Here is a 16,941-nt window from a genome sequence, read left to right as displayed (position 1 = left end):
AAAAATGGTGGAAAATATCCAGAAATCGAATTTGCCGGCTGTTCCAGTGTGCAATTTCAAGATGCTTTACTGCCTGGGCTTTTACATTTGACAAGCCATATTTCCATCAATGATTCAGTTCTTTCAAAGAATGAGAGAACATTAAGAGGCCGTGCAAAGACCTTGTAACAGTCATCAAGTTTATAAATCTGGAGAGGATGGTCAGATTGCGACATAATACTGACTAAGTGACAGTCGCTTTCACGTTGACCGAAGCGAAGGTTCATAACTATCAACGTATCCAGACCCTTCTGAATAGGGAGATGTCCTACAGTCCTGATGATAGATGGGATCAAGTTTCATTAAAACAGGACGTGCAAATCCATATACAGATGAGCCGTAGTCTAATCTTTAGCGTACAAGCGATCTGTAAATGCGAAGGAGAGAGCAACATTCTGCATTCCAGGAGATGTTTGCCAAAATTTTTAGGAGATTTACTATTTTGAAGCATTTCTTCCTTAAATATAAAATATGGGGAAGGAACATAAGCTTATGGTTCAACATCATACCTAGAAACTTCAGGGAGAATTGGAATCAGAAAGCCTTGAAGATAAAGTCGAGCTCAGGATGATGATTGCGTTTTTTTTTTTTTTTTTTAATGCACGCAAACGTTCTTCTCTTTTGAAAATATAAATCCCTCACCATCTGACCACTTTTGAATCCTGTTCAGAAAAATTTGCAACTGTCTCTCCACATATCTCATATCTGCACCTTGACAACTTAACTGCAAGTCATCAACATACAGTGAACCTGAAATGGAAGGAAGAAGTTCTTTTAAAACAGAGTTTATTCTTAAGCGAAACAGAGTAACACTAAGAACGCAGCCTTGTGGCACACCCTCTTCTTGACAAAACAAATCTGAAAACAATGAGCCAACTCTTACTTGAAAAAAACTTAGCCTTCAAGAATTTCCTTATGAAAACTGTCCGGTTGCCGCGCAAGCCACTGTTGTAAAGATCACGCAATATACCATATCTCTATGCCTTGTCATAAGCTTTTTGAATAAAAAAAATATTGACACTAAATGGTTTCTTTTTGACAAAGGCTTTACGAATAGAGGTTTCCAAAAAGAAGCATATTATCCGCAGTTGTTCTACCTTTGCGGAAACCACTCTGATATGGTGAGATTACTTTGTATATTTCTAAGTAATAGACTAGGCGGCAGTTTACCATTTTTTCAAATAATTTGCAAAAGCAACTGGTAAAAGCGATTGGCCGGTTAGTTTGAGGGATTCTTCGGGTCTTTCCCTGATTTAGCTATGGGGATGACAACAGCTCTCTGCTATGCACTAGGAAAGGAGTGCTCCTTTCACACTCGATTGAAAAGGGTGAGAAGGGCAGTCAATGACTTATAGGACAAATGCTTCAGCATATCATAACTGACACTATCCGGACCTCGGCGTCATCTGCGTGTCTACATAAATTCCCTACTTAGCTCACACATGGATTAAAACGCTATTATATGGCTTCGAGATGGAAGAGTTGAACTGAATGGGAGTTTTTTGAGAGCGTGGCTTAACAGAAAGAAATGCCGCGGGTAGCTGCTGCCACCAGAAACGGCAGCAAATTCTCTCCAATCGCGTTCGCAATTTCTTCTGTTGCGCTGATCACTCCGCCATCTTTTTCCAGAAAGGAAAGTGAGTGGTCTTTCTACAGTCCGCATGCTCTTTTCCACTGTTGAGAGCGTTTCGACTATTTTTGTGGAAAGTTCCAGAACTGTGAACTGTTTCTTTTGGTAAAATAAATTTTTTCAAGCTATCATCGGTTCTATGTGAATTCAGTCTATTGCGAACCCGTACGAACGCAACAGTATTTATATATGTGGAAATGGTTGTACTTTCTCTATAAATTTTTTAACTTTTAATTTAATTGTATATTGACCCCAAACCACAAAAATTAATTCATTTATATATGTCGTATTAAAAGTAGTGAAGAAGTTCCGCTTTGTTACTTAAACCATAAAAGGTCGTCTACATTTATACTCACGTCATTTATTGAAAACTATATCATGTGCTAGGAATTCAAGGAAGAACCGCTTTTAAATCCAAATTTTTCCTTGAATTCTTTTCCGGGTATTGATTAACGCCCACTCTCGGCTGAGCGGTAAAATCGCTGAACACTGGTACAAAGAATATGTATTGTTAAGAAGGAAAGCTTCGCAGCAGCAGGAGTGGCTCCCTCCGAACGAAAAGGGAAACATTTGTGCCAACGAAAAGGGAAACATTTGAAAAGGGAAATATCTGTCGCCAAAAAGCGCCAAAGCATCGAAGAAGATGTCGAAGAAGATAAATCATCGAAGAATCATTTATCATCGAAGAAGATTTATTTCTAAGTTCGACGGTCACGTTTATCAAGAGTTTAAAGCTGTGTGACTCCACTTTTTTCCCTCCATATTGACGGAATATATATGTCTGATATAAAATCAGACATCAAACTGCGATATGGATAATGCAAGTTCAACAGTCAGTGACAGTGAAACTTCACCCAATTTTCTTATTCATCTTAACTCGTTCCTCAGGTTCCTGTAGGTCGCCGCTTTTTCAGATGGCCCAGACTTTCCTTTTACTAGCGATAGGCAGACTCTTGTCATCGATAATGAAATGACCGTCGTTTATCGATTACGAAGGTTTGCCTTAATGTTTTGGATTCGTGTATGAACTTTGTCAAGAGGAAAATGAATATCGCGAAACCTTGCAATTTAGAGGAGTACTTTGCAGACAGGAAATAGAAACTGTAAAAAAAATTTGCTTACTACTATAGAAAATCATTCTGTAAAAGTATCTTATGAAGTATGTTATGTATGATACGAGTTACGAATGTAGAGATAACGTATGTATGTGTGTGAAGTAAATAAAATCCTCTAGAACGTAAACACTTTATTTTGTTATCTAATTGAAAGTTACACGCCATTTTGTTCTATTTCTTCTTAAGTACTTATCAACATAAATTTTTATTAATTTTATTGCCTAAGATCTTGTTGATGTTTCAAGATCTGGCCCAAGTTAAAAAAAGGTTTATTGACGTTCATATTCATTAATTTTGCTGCATAACGTGTAATAGAGTTCTGTTTGATTTTTATTTGGTTTCATTGTCAGCTATTGCATGCTTTTTTTTTTTAAATAGCTGATTCTTTACAAAACATTCCATACTATATTAAACATTAAACAAGGTGTACTGTGTTAGATTTGAAAATTTTTATTATTGTTTCTTCAGAAACTCAACAATTGCCTCAATGACTACTGTATTTTTCATCATGTCTTATTGTATAAATGCAGTATGTTGATTTGAGATATAATAATTTAACAGTCAGTGTGTAAAGAAAATTCATTCTTTAGTTTTATCAGGAACATCGTTTTTCAAAATAATCTTATAATTAAACACAACTAATTCAAAAAAATATTCTGTTTTATTTTAAGTTAAATAGTTCATCATAAAATTACATGCATTGTAATATCAGGAAGTTATAATAATGAAGATATTGACGCTTTCGGAAAACAGGAAAGTTTTCTGAAATGTATTTATTTCTTTAGTGATGTATAAGGCAATGCTACTTAGCTTGTATAATATTACATTACTGTCTATTTTGACTGGCACCAGTAGACTAGGAGAAAGATAGCTGAACACTGGATGTTTGATCCAGGTACAAATACTGGTGAATGGGATAGCTACATGGGAATTTTCCTGTTTCTCCTCATGTATTATGTGAATGCAAGTCAATTTTGCATAGAAAGATCTTCTCAAAGGCATTCCTTTGCCTAAGGTACATAGCTCTTACTTAACATTACCTTACTCTGTGTAACTTAGCCATCAACACCTTAATAATTTTAATAGAAAATGACAAAAAAAAATTTTTTTTTGCTACCATATTACCACAACAAATTTAGCAGGATGCACCAAACTGTGTCAATCATGTATATGTGCATATAACAATTCTTCAGTATTTAATAAGCAACATCACCATTTTTGTATGTTCCCCCCCCCCTTTTTGTGTTTGCATTTGTCTAAGTTACAATGATTTTCATAGCAAATCATACTTTTATTTTTATAACAAATCATTTATAAACATAGTTTTTTAAACATGAAATTAATTTTAAAATATGCACTTGTGGAATTTGTCTGCAGTGGATGTAATAGTAGTTTGAATAAAATTCTGAAAAAGTGAAGCTGTATTAAATTATAAAGTTACAGAAGAATGAAATTTGCTATGTTAGTTGAATTTAAATGACCTGGAATCTTTCTCCCTTCGCTGTTGCTATACCACCAAAAGAAAAACAATTATGAACAGCATCCTGCAAACAAAAATTTGCTTGTAACAAGGTTTATTGATTGATTGGTACAGACTTGCATGGCATATTTGTTACCAAATGAATTTAAAGCAAACCAGTATGAAGGGTAGTTTTACAGTTAACTTGTTTTCAAATTGGCAACTCTGTAAAAGGGATCATCCAGCTGTACTGACACTGCATGTTCTTTCTCATATCTAGTTATTTGTTTGTAACAGTCAATTAAGATAAAAAACACTTATAACACTGCTTAGTTTTTATGCATGGTAGCTCAGTTACATGACTACAACATTTTTCCACTACTTTTTTTTCCATTCTAAACTTAGTTTAAAAAGTTATTTACCAAGATTTTGGGATGTTATATAGAAATATCATATGGAACAACTACAGTCAAATGTATTGTTTCAGAAGAGAGTATATCCTCTTACTGAATCTTTTCCTGCACTTACTGTTTGATTTAATATTTTCAGTATAGTGGAATGACCACTATGAAAACATAGCGTCCTGTAGGTCTTTCTATATAATTCCATTCAGATATTCACACTTTTATTTTTGTAACTTAATGCAGAAGACAATACATATTTACATCTATTTCTGATACTTCTAATTTTAAGGAATAATCATGGAGTCTATACTATTACATAGAAGATGCTAAAAAAATACTTAACAGGAAGTTTCAAATTATTCATGCAACAAAGGAGCTGAGGTTCATTGCAGTTTTAACAATATGTTAAAACTCATACAAGCATTTATTTCTTTTATTATAGATGTAAATCAATGACCAGTTCCTAAAGTATTGAAAGATAAAAGTCAAGGAAAAAATTCTCAGTTCATTGTGCCAAAGTATTTTGTTAATAATGATAAAATTCAAGTAAAAAAAGATTACTCATGTTATTATGTAAAATTGATGCTAAAATTCTATATTAGAAAAAATTATCGATTAATTGTGTTAGGTAGAATTAAAGAATAATCAGTCGGGCGGAAATTTATTAAATGCATAAAACATTGCAAAAGCCAGGGCTGTATTTATTCATCCATTTAAAAAATTGTGGCTTTTCTATCCAAATGGTCTACAAATCTGCAAATTCAGAAAAATATTTAAAATTGTAATTTTTTCCTGAGAAGCATTTCCATCCTCAGAAAAATAAATGTTAAAAAAGAATTGAATTCAAAATTTGTGCATTTTATGCAGAAAGTGAAAAAAAAATAATTATTTCATTATAATTTTAATCATAAAAACAGATCTGCTCAATATTACTTTTTGTAACAATAACAATAGAAAAAATATTTCTTTATTTTAAGTATGTCCAATGATTTTAAAAATTGTTTTAAATTTTGATTTTGACTTGCAGATGCCCCAGAGAAGTTGCATGACATCTAAAATTTCTCTGAAACATAGTTTAAAAACCTTCAAATTATGTGAAAAAAAGAAATGTAGATGTAAACAGCAGTGATTAAAAAGTTTTAATGACCAAAATATTTTAATTCCATCAGATTATTTGTTTATTTTGAAGAAGACACTGTAGAGACATTAGGATTTTTTTTGAAGCAGAGAGACATGAAAAACGAGCAATGCAACCCTGTGACTCGAACCAAGGACCTCTCGAATATATGCCGAGGCATGCTACGAAGGCACGAGAAATACCTTATAACACAATCTGATAATAAGATCACAAATAGAAGATTAAAATTTAAAAAATATATATTCATATTGCATATATACAAGTCTATACCATAAATTGTAACATATATAAAATTCTTGGATTATCTAATGGAAAAAAGTAATAAATGTAAATATTAATATATAAGAAGGAATAAATGTAAATATTTCAATAAATGAATGGATAAAAAATGCCCTTAAACAACCTCATGTTTAAATTACTTAGAGAAATTAATGCCAACAGAAACATTATGGTATTAAACAAATGGTAGATAAACACAAATTGCCTAATGTATTTAATTTGAATATCTGTTTTGGAACAAAAGGTGTAAACAGCGTTAACGTACTTAATAACAGAGAATAAGGAAGCCTATTTAGTGCTTGAACATACTATTTAGTGCCTTCCAGTAACAGCCACAGAGATCCTATACAAAGAGAGCTATGCATTTTGCAGGTGGTGGAGGTTGTATCTTGTGCCTTTATTACAAAGGATGGTCACAGAATTTTCAAATAGACAGGTTTTGCTGAATAATGACCGGTTAAAAGATAAGTTATTATGATGGAATTAGCCTTTGGGTATCAGAAATGGACATGTAGTTGAAGAACGAAAGCTTGCTTTAAATTACAGAGATTTCTAATACATCAATTTAATATATTTTTTAAAATATTTTAATAATATAATACTTTTCTAATATATTTATTTTATTACCCAAAATTATTTTCTAATTAACAGAAAGGTACGGCGTAAGTTTCAGTGATCAATTGTCAAAGAGGCTTCTTCTGGATGTCTTAATAATAATACATAGGAAATAAGCTTATTTTACACATGCCTTATGGCATAAGGAAAGGAACTTCTGAAGTATATTAAAAACTAAAAAGATGTACATATACACAGAAATGATTTTTAACTCTAAACAAAATTACTGGTTAACGTTTCGGAAACAAAATTCAATACTTGCCCATAGTAAGACCAACTTGTGAAAGCTTTTTTGCCAAACTGCAAATCATTGTGTAATGAGAAAAATTTCCAAAAGCCATTTTGAAGTTTTTCATAATATGACTAATAATCATAAGATACTACTTTTTGATCAGTAACATGAGTTGTTTGAACTAACTAAGAAAAAAATTTTAAATTGTATCAGTAATATAATGAGCCAATTAATTTTAAATCACAAAATACAGTGAACCATCTGTAACACAACCAGACACAGCTGCTATAAAAATTTTTCAATGGAAGTGGTTGTCTTAGGTAGGGGATAATTGATGCCAATGTTATTTATGTTGTTAAATTACCACTTTTGCCGTTCTGGTACTGTTCTCTGTCTATACATTTTGAATCTGAAATAATGCATTCGGCACGACATGCACACTGGGTGTTAGGAAAGTTCAATTCAATAAATCCAAATCTATTCAGATACAGAAATAATTGTATGATTAAAATGCACAGAAAATAATGAAAGTATATAGTTTCTTTTATTAATAATTATCTGATAATAAACAATGCATAAATCTTAACACTAAGCAGGATTATAATTTCTAAAGAAATCAATAAAAAAAAAGAATCAACAAAATGTTTGTAAACTTGAAGCACTACAGGTCTAAGTATTAAACATACTGCTGCAAGAATGAAAAATCAGCATGTGCCTACATGAGAATAAACAAAAAGGAACTGGAAAGTATGGTTAAATGATAAAAACCAAATCCTTAATACCACTATTGACAGAAAGAGACCAAAATGCAAATAAGAAGCAAATTTCCTTAAAGCTAAGAATGAAGAGGGATCAAAATTAGGATCAATGGTTAAAACTATGGGATTTTTATTGATATAAAACATCAAATGCCAAGTAAAGTGGTGTCTCCCACCCCCGGTATAATTTTTCGCTGTGGAGAAATGGAAAAAATGTTTTTTTAACTGGCAATCGTAGGCAATGCAGAATTTATGAATTTCTTTTCTTTGAACATAATTTTGTGTTGTTCAGTACAAAATTTGGGACGTGCATCTCTGCTATTTGGAGGAAACATAAAAAAAAAAAGAACTCTGTGAATATAATTAAAAAAAAATACGGGTCACTAAAATAAATAAAAATTCAGATTCTTTTCTTGTGTTCTAACATATGTAATTATTATTTCAGTAGATTCTATTATTTTTTAATCATGCATTATTACTACTTAGGCAACTATACAGACATATATAAATTTTCACTATATTTTACTGTCATTACATGCACAATTCCTGTTTTTTATTAACAAGAGAACTGAACAAAGCATATCAATACTTTTGTATCAGAAATATGAGTAAGTTTTTGTTTATTAAGACTTTTAAAGTTCTCACAATGAATTAATTCGAATGATGGAAATAATTGACTGTAGCATAGAGATTTATTAGCATTGCATCCAGTCTCGTATACAGCAAGGAAAAAAAAATAAATAAATACGAAGAGCGGCCCTTATTAATTCCTCAAGATTTTCTATATACCTCACCACAATTCCGCATAAAACGTGAACAAAGTATCGAGACTTCGTAATCGATTACAAAGTGCAAAGCATATCAGATATTCGTCATCGATGGGGAAAGGAAAGTCTGGGCCATCTCACTCTGGCCCTCAGATTCTACAAAAAAATTCACAAAGTCTGTAATCCTACTATTCCTGTACTAGATTACGATTAGAATAGCCAGGCATTCAAAAAAAGGCCTCGGGCTGTACTCAGACATCTCAATTAACTTATTGATATATTTTCTTATTATATGTAAAGTCTCTGTTTGCAATTGTTGTTATGTAAACTCACAATTTGTCACTCATATATAATATACTATATTAATTTTTCATTTCTGCATTGATTTACTCAAATTCCTATTATTGCTTGTATATTTGTGTGTTACCGTATGTATATCAATATCTATGTGCGTTACACTGGACTCGGTTGCAACTGGCATTTCTTTTTCTACTCCGCACTTGCCCTCGCCCGATGGGGCGTGTTAGCCACTGCGGTGGCTCAATCTCTTAGGATCACATCGGATTATCACCATGAACTTCATATCCACTTCATGCATTTATTCGTACCTGCTCCAACTTAGGAACTTTATGTGTTCGAAAATCGTCCAGAATGATAATCTAGGGTAGCGCTCAACGCGCGGGCACCTGAATGCAATGTACTGACGTACTGACGCTTGATCCGAAAAAGCGGCGACCGTTCCTGTACACATCGCGAAAGAGGAAAATGTCGGCCAGTTCCGGTACATCACAGAAGGGGAAATTTTCGCCAATAGGTTCCGTCGCCAAATCCCTAGGGGAATTTTCCCTCTTCTTTCTAGCTGCGTAGAAGACAAAATGGTTTACATTACGTCTACGGAGCCTTTCCTTCTTTACATAGATGTTCTTTGCCTGGTCTTCAGTTCAGTCTGAGGCTAGAACGGGCTGTCTGCATGGTCATTTTCGTGCTTTTCCCATGTGTAACGTGTATACGATCCAGTTTTCCTTGGAAAGTTCCCCACGAAGGCACGCCTTTCCTTGGGCAGATAGCTCTCGAGTGCTTTGGGATAATAAAATAAACCAAACCCAGTATTGATTATATGTCGAATTGCTACCGTACGGTAAATCCGGCGATGACTGCTTACAGTTATATCTGATGAACGATGATGACGATTGAGAGTATGTCACGTGAAATATTATATTTATGGAATAGACTGCCACGAAGAATTCATTTTTAATTCTGGATAGAGCAACAGATGAATTAAAAAATTACTGCGGATTTGGAGTTTAAATGCGAATACGTTTTAAAACCTCTGACAAACGACACTCTAATCTGGAACCAATATCTGAGACGTAGGGTACCAATACCTCGAAATGCTTACAGAAATGCATTTATCACGGACATTGCTTTTCGGAACAAACATGCCGTTGGGGACTCAAACTACTAGAAGAAGAAATTAAAAAAACAATATTCAAGCATTTTTTCAATAAAAAAAAAACAATATTCAAGCATATTTTCAAACAATATTCAAGTATTTTTCACTAGCATTCCTTTCCGCAGGTTTATCTGGCGAGTAACACAACGGTTTGTCTTATCAATTAAAACAAATCTAAATAAATAAAACTGACCGAAGGAGAATAACACGTGATACCTATAACAGCCAATGAGAGCGTTAAAGAGCGATGTTTAAGCATCTGAATTTCAAACCGTTTATAGTAAGTACTCAAGCTCATTTTTATCATTAAATGAAACTGAGCGAAGGTTTCACGATATTTGTTCAGATGCGAAATTTTATTTAACAACAGACGAGCTGGTGAAAGGATATAATTTAGATGCAATGGAGAAACAAAACGAAGAAAACTTTACGTTTGTGTGAATTATTAAAAATTTCAGTATGCGCCTTCATTCAAAGAAAGAATATTTTTGCAGCCCGTTGTTTGAGTTGAACTCTTTACCCGGCGTGAAATGGTGCATTAAATTATATCCGCGAGGGAACTCGGATAAAAATCACGTAGCTACTTATCTCAACAGAGAGGATGACCTTCTAGAAGCCTGTAAAGTAAGTTTTAGTATTCAATTCCTGGATTGCAATGAAAAAGAAATCCCTACCTTAATAACAATTCCTACCACAACCAATGTATTTGATAAAAAAAGAATGGATTGGGGATATGCAGAATTTATTGAAAGAAATGTGGTTTTTAATGAGGTCTCTCATTAGCGATATTCTACTTATAAAATATACTTTGAAACCACTTTCTGAAAGTAATGATCAAGAGATACTCCCTGCAATACCTTATAACAAAGGATTGTTCACGGACGTCCTGTTACGAACTCGTGATGCAGAATTCAAACTGCATAAAGCCATGTTGTGGGCGAGGTGGCCTAAACTGGTGAAGAAACTAGAAGAAGAAAAGTCTTCCGAAGAAGATTTTGATATCGGATCGAACGTTCTGGAAGCCATGATCAAATATGTTTACACCGAAAAATTAGATCCCAGCACATACGCATTCTTTGAGGAGCTCTGGACCACTGCCGCAAAACATGGACTTCGTATTCCCTATGCTATGCCTTGCATGGTAAAAATATCCAAAACACGCATTAGTGCAGATAAAATTTCATTTCTGTGGCCAATAGAGAATTTCTCAATCCTGCCTGTTAACGCAGAGTTGTATCACGAATTTAAGATGAATATCCCGCTTCTAAATGGAGCTTAAATGTTCACATTCGAGAAAAAACAGAAACTGAACAAATCTTCAGCATTTTCATTTGCAAAATACCTGATAATGAATTCAAACCGATTTTCATCAGAACCAAGGTATCCTACGATAATTCTGATACGTCTCAAAAAGAACATTTCTTTAAAAAAAATGAAAAATGGAAATGTGCAGAGTTTTCGCGTGACATTTCCATGGATCCAGGTGATGTGTTGCTACTCAAATGCGAATTTAAATTGTCGGACGGCAGTTTTTCTTCTGAGACTGTGGAATCTTCCTGTGTCTTTGCAAATTCTTTTGGCGATTCTAACTTAAGCAAAAACCTTCGAAATCTGTACGAAACTGGAAAATTGTCGGACATCAATGTAAAAGTCGGTTCGGAAATTCTTTCTGCACACAAATTTATTCTGTGTGCTCGATCATCGGTGTTTTCTAAAATGTTCGAAACCGAAATGATAGAAGCAAAAAAGAACATTTTGGAAATTTCAGATATTGATCCTGATATAATGCATGAATTTCTATTTTTTATGTACTGTGGAAGTGTGGAAAATCTATGTGAAGAAACAGCTATGAAGCTGTACGCAGCAGCTGATAAGTACAATGTTCCAGCTCTAAAAAATGTGTGCTCATCCTTTCTAAAATCAAATATCACAGTACAAAGCGTGTGCAAAATTCTCCAGTTAGCTGATATGCATTCCGATGATGATTTGTACCAATGTGCTTTGGAATATTTTTCTTCTCATGCACAGAAAGTTCTCTCAACTGATGAATGGAAAGAAATGTCCAAAAATAATTTGTTTGCAAAACTTCTGAAATATATGGTAGTTCGTAAAAAATCTACAAAATGACCTACATACTATTACATGGCAGGATTCATCAGCAAATGTGAAGGTTAAAATTCCGAAAGACGTGTATTATTAAAATCCTTGTACACAATATTCGTAGTAATAATTCTTAAAATAAGTTATTATGAAAATTCATTTTGTCGATTGAATAATGTGAACTAATTCATGCATCAAGTGTTAAAAGTTTCATTTTAATTTTATATTATTAAAAATTAATTTTGTTTTTTAAAATGAAAAAACCAGAGGGCAAAGAAGTTTATCATCGTGCAGTTCTGTTTTATGGTATCATTAATAATGCAACACTTTGTTATTTTCATAGCGTCTTCAAAACATAAAATTGTGTACTATATCTTAGTTATAATATTATATTTCTATAAATTAATAGCAGTTTATACTGCTTTAATTGAATTTCCAGTGTGTAACTCTCAATATTATACAATTCTTTTGGTTTCATTCTTGCTTTTTTAGTTCCAAATTTTCATTTTCTGTTGTCTGGTTTCCTTGACTGTGTTATATAAATCGCACACTTTATATATATATATATATATATATATATATATATATATAAAAGAAATATATTTAAATATCTATAGTCTTACGTATATCATGGATATATATTCTTTTAAAATTATTTAAAAAAAAAATCGTACAAAATCTTTTGAAAGAAATTTTTTATTCCGTATAATAAGTAAAACTACTGATATCAGTATATATGCAGAGCATATGCCGAACTTTAACCAATCCGAGAAGTCTCAATTTAAATTTTTGTATCTGTTCTTTGAGCTTCAAAATACTAAGTGGTTTTTTTTGGGGGGGATGGGGTTGTTGTAATTTCTTTCTACGTTAACAGCGTCCTCACAAGTAAGACAGAATAATTTGTACTAGGAATGGCATAATTATTTTCAATCTCTTTCTTTTAGCATGAGAAATGATTTTCGAAACATTAATTTTCTTATAAATATGTGTATTGAATGTAAGTTTTTCTGTTATTCACAACATTAAGAAATTTAATGGATTAACACTTGATAATGTAAACTATTGCTGAAATAATATAATTTCTATAGAGGATTAGCTTTGTTTATGTTTGTCTATTAAGTGGATTTTTGTTAAAAAATGTGCACAGTAGGAGTAGGGATACATCATCTTACGGGACTAAGTACTCCGCCGAGAAGCTCCGTTTTATACAGGTATGATTATTTTGATTTTATTAATATACATTGCAAAAAATTTCATATGGAATGAGTCTTAACGTAATAATATAGATATAAATCTGTAGTGTAAAGTACAATGGATGACATTTTAATAGGATGCTTGAATAAGAATACGTTCTTATTAGAATCTTGATGAAAAGTGTTCATTGTATGGGTGATATAGAGGGAAAAGTTGTATTTTCTGGCAGAATATAAATTCGCACAAGAAATGAGCTGAATGAAAGGGTAATAGTGACTATTATTATTGTCACCATTTTTTAAATTTTCATTAATTATGTTTATTATTTCCGCACGTCTTTGTGGCATAACTAGAAGCTCCCTCGACGCGTATTCGGGAGATCCGAAGTTCGAATCCCGGCGAGGGCACTGCACATTTTTCACGTTCCTGCTTCGATATAACCTAATGACTTTACAAATGCACAATTTGGGTCTTTCTGTTTCAAAAATAAAATACTGTTTCCGATTCTTGATTTTATATTTATTCATAAGGTTGTGAGCATAATTTTTGTGCAGGTTGCAAGATTAAAATTTATGCAAAAAGCATATTTACAGATCTTTCTTCAAGTTAGAAATAAGAAAATAAATGCAATGATCATTTTTATTTTAAGAAATATTTATTTAATTGTAACTGATATATAATTAAACATGTAAATTGTTGAGTTTTTTTCACTGGAAAGAATGATTCTCAGTGCAAGGATCAAATGTTCCTTAATACGGGGATATCTGAACCCCCTTTTTTAAAAGATTGAGCTTTCCAGTGCATTGAGATCTATTTACTTATTCTTGATTTTGAAAAATGTATTAGTTCGTGATGAATTATTCTGCGTGAACGCCAATATTTTTGTCCAAAATTTCTTAAATTGTCAATTTGTATTGGTTGTTGTTGTTACTGATGTTCACTTGTCTGACGTATAGTCAGCCCAAGCCCACGAAATTCCTTGTGGAAAAGAGCGCAAGATTAGCCCTGCCGTTGGCAACAGTCTTGAGCACCTTTCAGGTGACAGTGAGAATTAGCTCAGTTCCGCCCTCCTCCCCAATTTTGATGGCGAGCTCCCTGGGGAGAACGGATCCGGGGGTCTCCCGCTCCCTCTTTCCCTACCACCAACCTCTCGAGAGGACTTTTGGCTCGCCGCATGTTTGGAGTGCTTCCATGCCGCTCGGACACTATTCATAGACAAACATCCATACCTTCTCCGGGATTCGAGCCCTGGCCATTCGATACGGCAGACAGCGAGGCTAACTACTATACCGGTTGGGCGGCAATTTGTATTAGAGAAGTATAATAATTGCGAGAAGGAAACGCCATTCTTAAGTTTTTCCTATCTCAGAACTAAAATTCATTTATTACATTTGTAGAGACATTAGGTTATTTTAAAAGCAGAAGTGATGAGAAATGAGCAACGCTTTCGCCGGGAATCGAACCACGGACCTCTCAATTACGCGCTCAGCGTGCAGACAACCACACCACGAAGGCATGCCAAGAAGGCGGGAGAAATACCTTATACATTTTGTACTCTATTTATAACAGATCAAATATTGCATGTTACCAGCAATGTATGAAACGTCAGCATTCCATAAAATGTATTAATATAAATACTGGTTCATGAAAAGAAAATGATAACCAGTGAGTAATAATACATTAATGAAAATAGAATATGAGTAATAATGAATCACTTAATTATGAAAATAGAATACATGCCATATTATTACAGACGAATGTCTTTAATTAATGAGAACAGTAGAATGCCTGACGTTTTAAGGCAAAGCGTAAAATATATAATTGTATATAATATTTACGCATTCTATACAGCGATAAAAGCTATTTACGTTAAGTATGGAAAAGGTTATGATGAGGTTATTCTATAAAAGATGTGCATTTCCCAAAAATACAAGTATTATTTTGAAAAAATTAATAAAAGAGTGCCATTAAATTTTTTTAAATTCAAAATACGTAAAGAAAACTGAAAGTTGTACAAAATAAAATTTATGCCTTTCTTCTTAAAAACTAATGTATGAAATATACGGAATGAAAATATTAAAATGTATGGGTATTTGAAACGAATCGAAGATGTATTTCATACTTTCCCAATTTTTTATTTGGCATTCTATAGAATGCCGAGGATATGTACGAAATGTTTATCCTTTCATACATTGCTGGCTAGTTTTCGGTATTCTACAAAATGCTTAGGTATTGTACAGAATGTCGGCTTTCGTACATTTGTGGTAACATATAACGTACTTCAACAACTCTTTTTTTCATAGTTTTCGATCATTTCCCAGTTTCTTAAATTCATAATTAATTGTGAAAACATGTTTAAATTGCTGCCGAAGAGCGTGTTATTTCTGTCTTCGGTTCTATGCAATAATTTTATTTATTAAACTAAACTCAGTGGCGCAACAGCCCTAGTGGGCCAAAGCCTGCAGTGCACCAAAATCTGCTTTCTTGACCGTGGGCCCCGGGGTGCGTGAGCATATGCCCTGAACAAGTGATAAAATTTGGGTACTGTGGCCCAGGTTGCTATAACTTCGAGGAAGTGGAATAACCCGTGATATCTCCTAACGAATCAGAACATTAACGAGTTATACTTCAGACCATACTCCCATTCGTTTTACGCCATTAAGTGAAACTGAGCTAATGTCATACGATACGAGCTGAAATGCAAATTTTTGTTTTAAAAGTTGATGAGATGTAGGAAGAAAGTCATCTAGATGGAGCGGAGAAGCAGATGGACAACAATTTTACATTTGGATGGATTCTAAAAATTTCTGATGTGCCATCAATGCGAATTCTTTAGCCGGCATGAGATGGTGTATTAAATTATATTCTCGAGAAGATTCATATGAAAGTTACATATTACTGCTGTTAAAGACGACGTCGAGGAAGAATCTTGCAGCGTACGTTACACAGCACAACTCGGCACCTATGAGTTTATCCAGAAGCGAACAAGTATTTTAATTAGTGTTTTTGGTAATATATATGTATATATATATCGTATATTTTTTGCATGAAAAATAGCTTTACATAATAAAACGCAAAATTGCACACTGATGAAAAATGCACTGTAGCTGATGGGCACAAAAATGCACTCTAAGCCTACCCTCAGGTAGCGGTGTTATGGTCTTTTATGGAGGTTTTTGCCCCTTACTCTCTGTCTGTTGATTGTTCATCTGCTCTCACTTTTTCTGTGCTCATCACATAGGTAAGATGGTGTCAATCTAGTCATGTTATCGCCTGAAGCGAGTTGCTGTTTTCATGGGCCGCCCACTATTAACAATCTTAAACGCAAGAGTATTCCATTCATGTACAAACTAAAATTCCAGTCTCAAGTATGACTGCAATTTTCTGGTCAAACTTCCCTAATGCAATCTCTTTTGGCATTTCTGAATGGCAAATAAAAGTGTTTCTAATCACTCATCGGGAATAATGTAAGAGACTTCTCGGTTGAAGTACATCACTGAAAAAGTCGAAGTCCTGTTTCTGGAACTTATGGCAGATGTCGTTCGCTAATTCAGTGCCCACAAACTTCAGCTGCAGATTTTTCAACTCATCATACGTAAGAGAAGGATCCGGAATTAATCTCCATATCAGGCTCGTAAATTTCAAAAATAGCTCAGCTTATAGACGGCTCCACTGTTCGCAAATAAAAATCATTTCGAGAATTGCAGATTCTCTTGGCTTTAAAATAGTGGTAGCCAATCTGTGGTCCGTGAAAAACC

General features: G+C 33.5%; 1 protein-coding gene across 1 annotated transcript; it reads left to right on the top strand.

Annotated features, from left to right (window-relative positions):
- The first annotated feature begins 10,678 nt into the window (after positions 1 to 10,678).
- On the top strand, positions 10,679 to 12,437 carry LOC146995654 (speckle-type POZ protein B-like). Its single transcript, XM_085822905.1, has one exon. It carries the CDS (start codon positions 11,363 to 11,365, stop codon positions 12,014 to 12,016), a length of 654 nt encoding a protein of 217 aa, XP_085679031.1. The 5' UTR covers positions 10,679 to 11,362; the 3' UTR covers positions 12,017 to 12,437.
- The last annotated feature ends 4,504 nt before the right edge of the window (positions 12,438 to 16,941 follow it).

This window comes from Stegodyphus dumicola, chromosome 8 (assembly GCF_044657685.1).
Source record: "Stegodyphus dumicola isolate Sdum_Otavi_A_Nest chromosome 8, ASM4465768v1".
In the NCBI taxonomy this organism is placed as follows: domain Eukaryota; kingdom Metazoa; phylum Arthropoda; class Arachnida; order Araneae; family Eresidae; genus Stegodyphus; species Stegodyphus dumicola.
The sequence above is the reverse complement of the archived record's forward strand: the minus strand, read 5'-3'. Positions and strand labels throughout refer to the sequence as shown.

Excerpts from the sequence above, each read along its gene's own strand:
- LOC146995654 (XM_085822905.1), top strand. The coding sequence starts at position 11,363 with ATGGATCCAGGTGATGTGTTGCTACTCAAATGCGAATTTAAATTGTCG.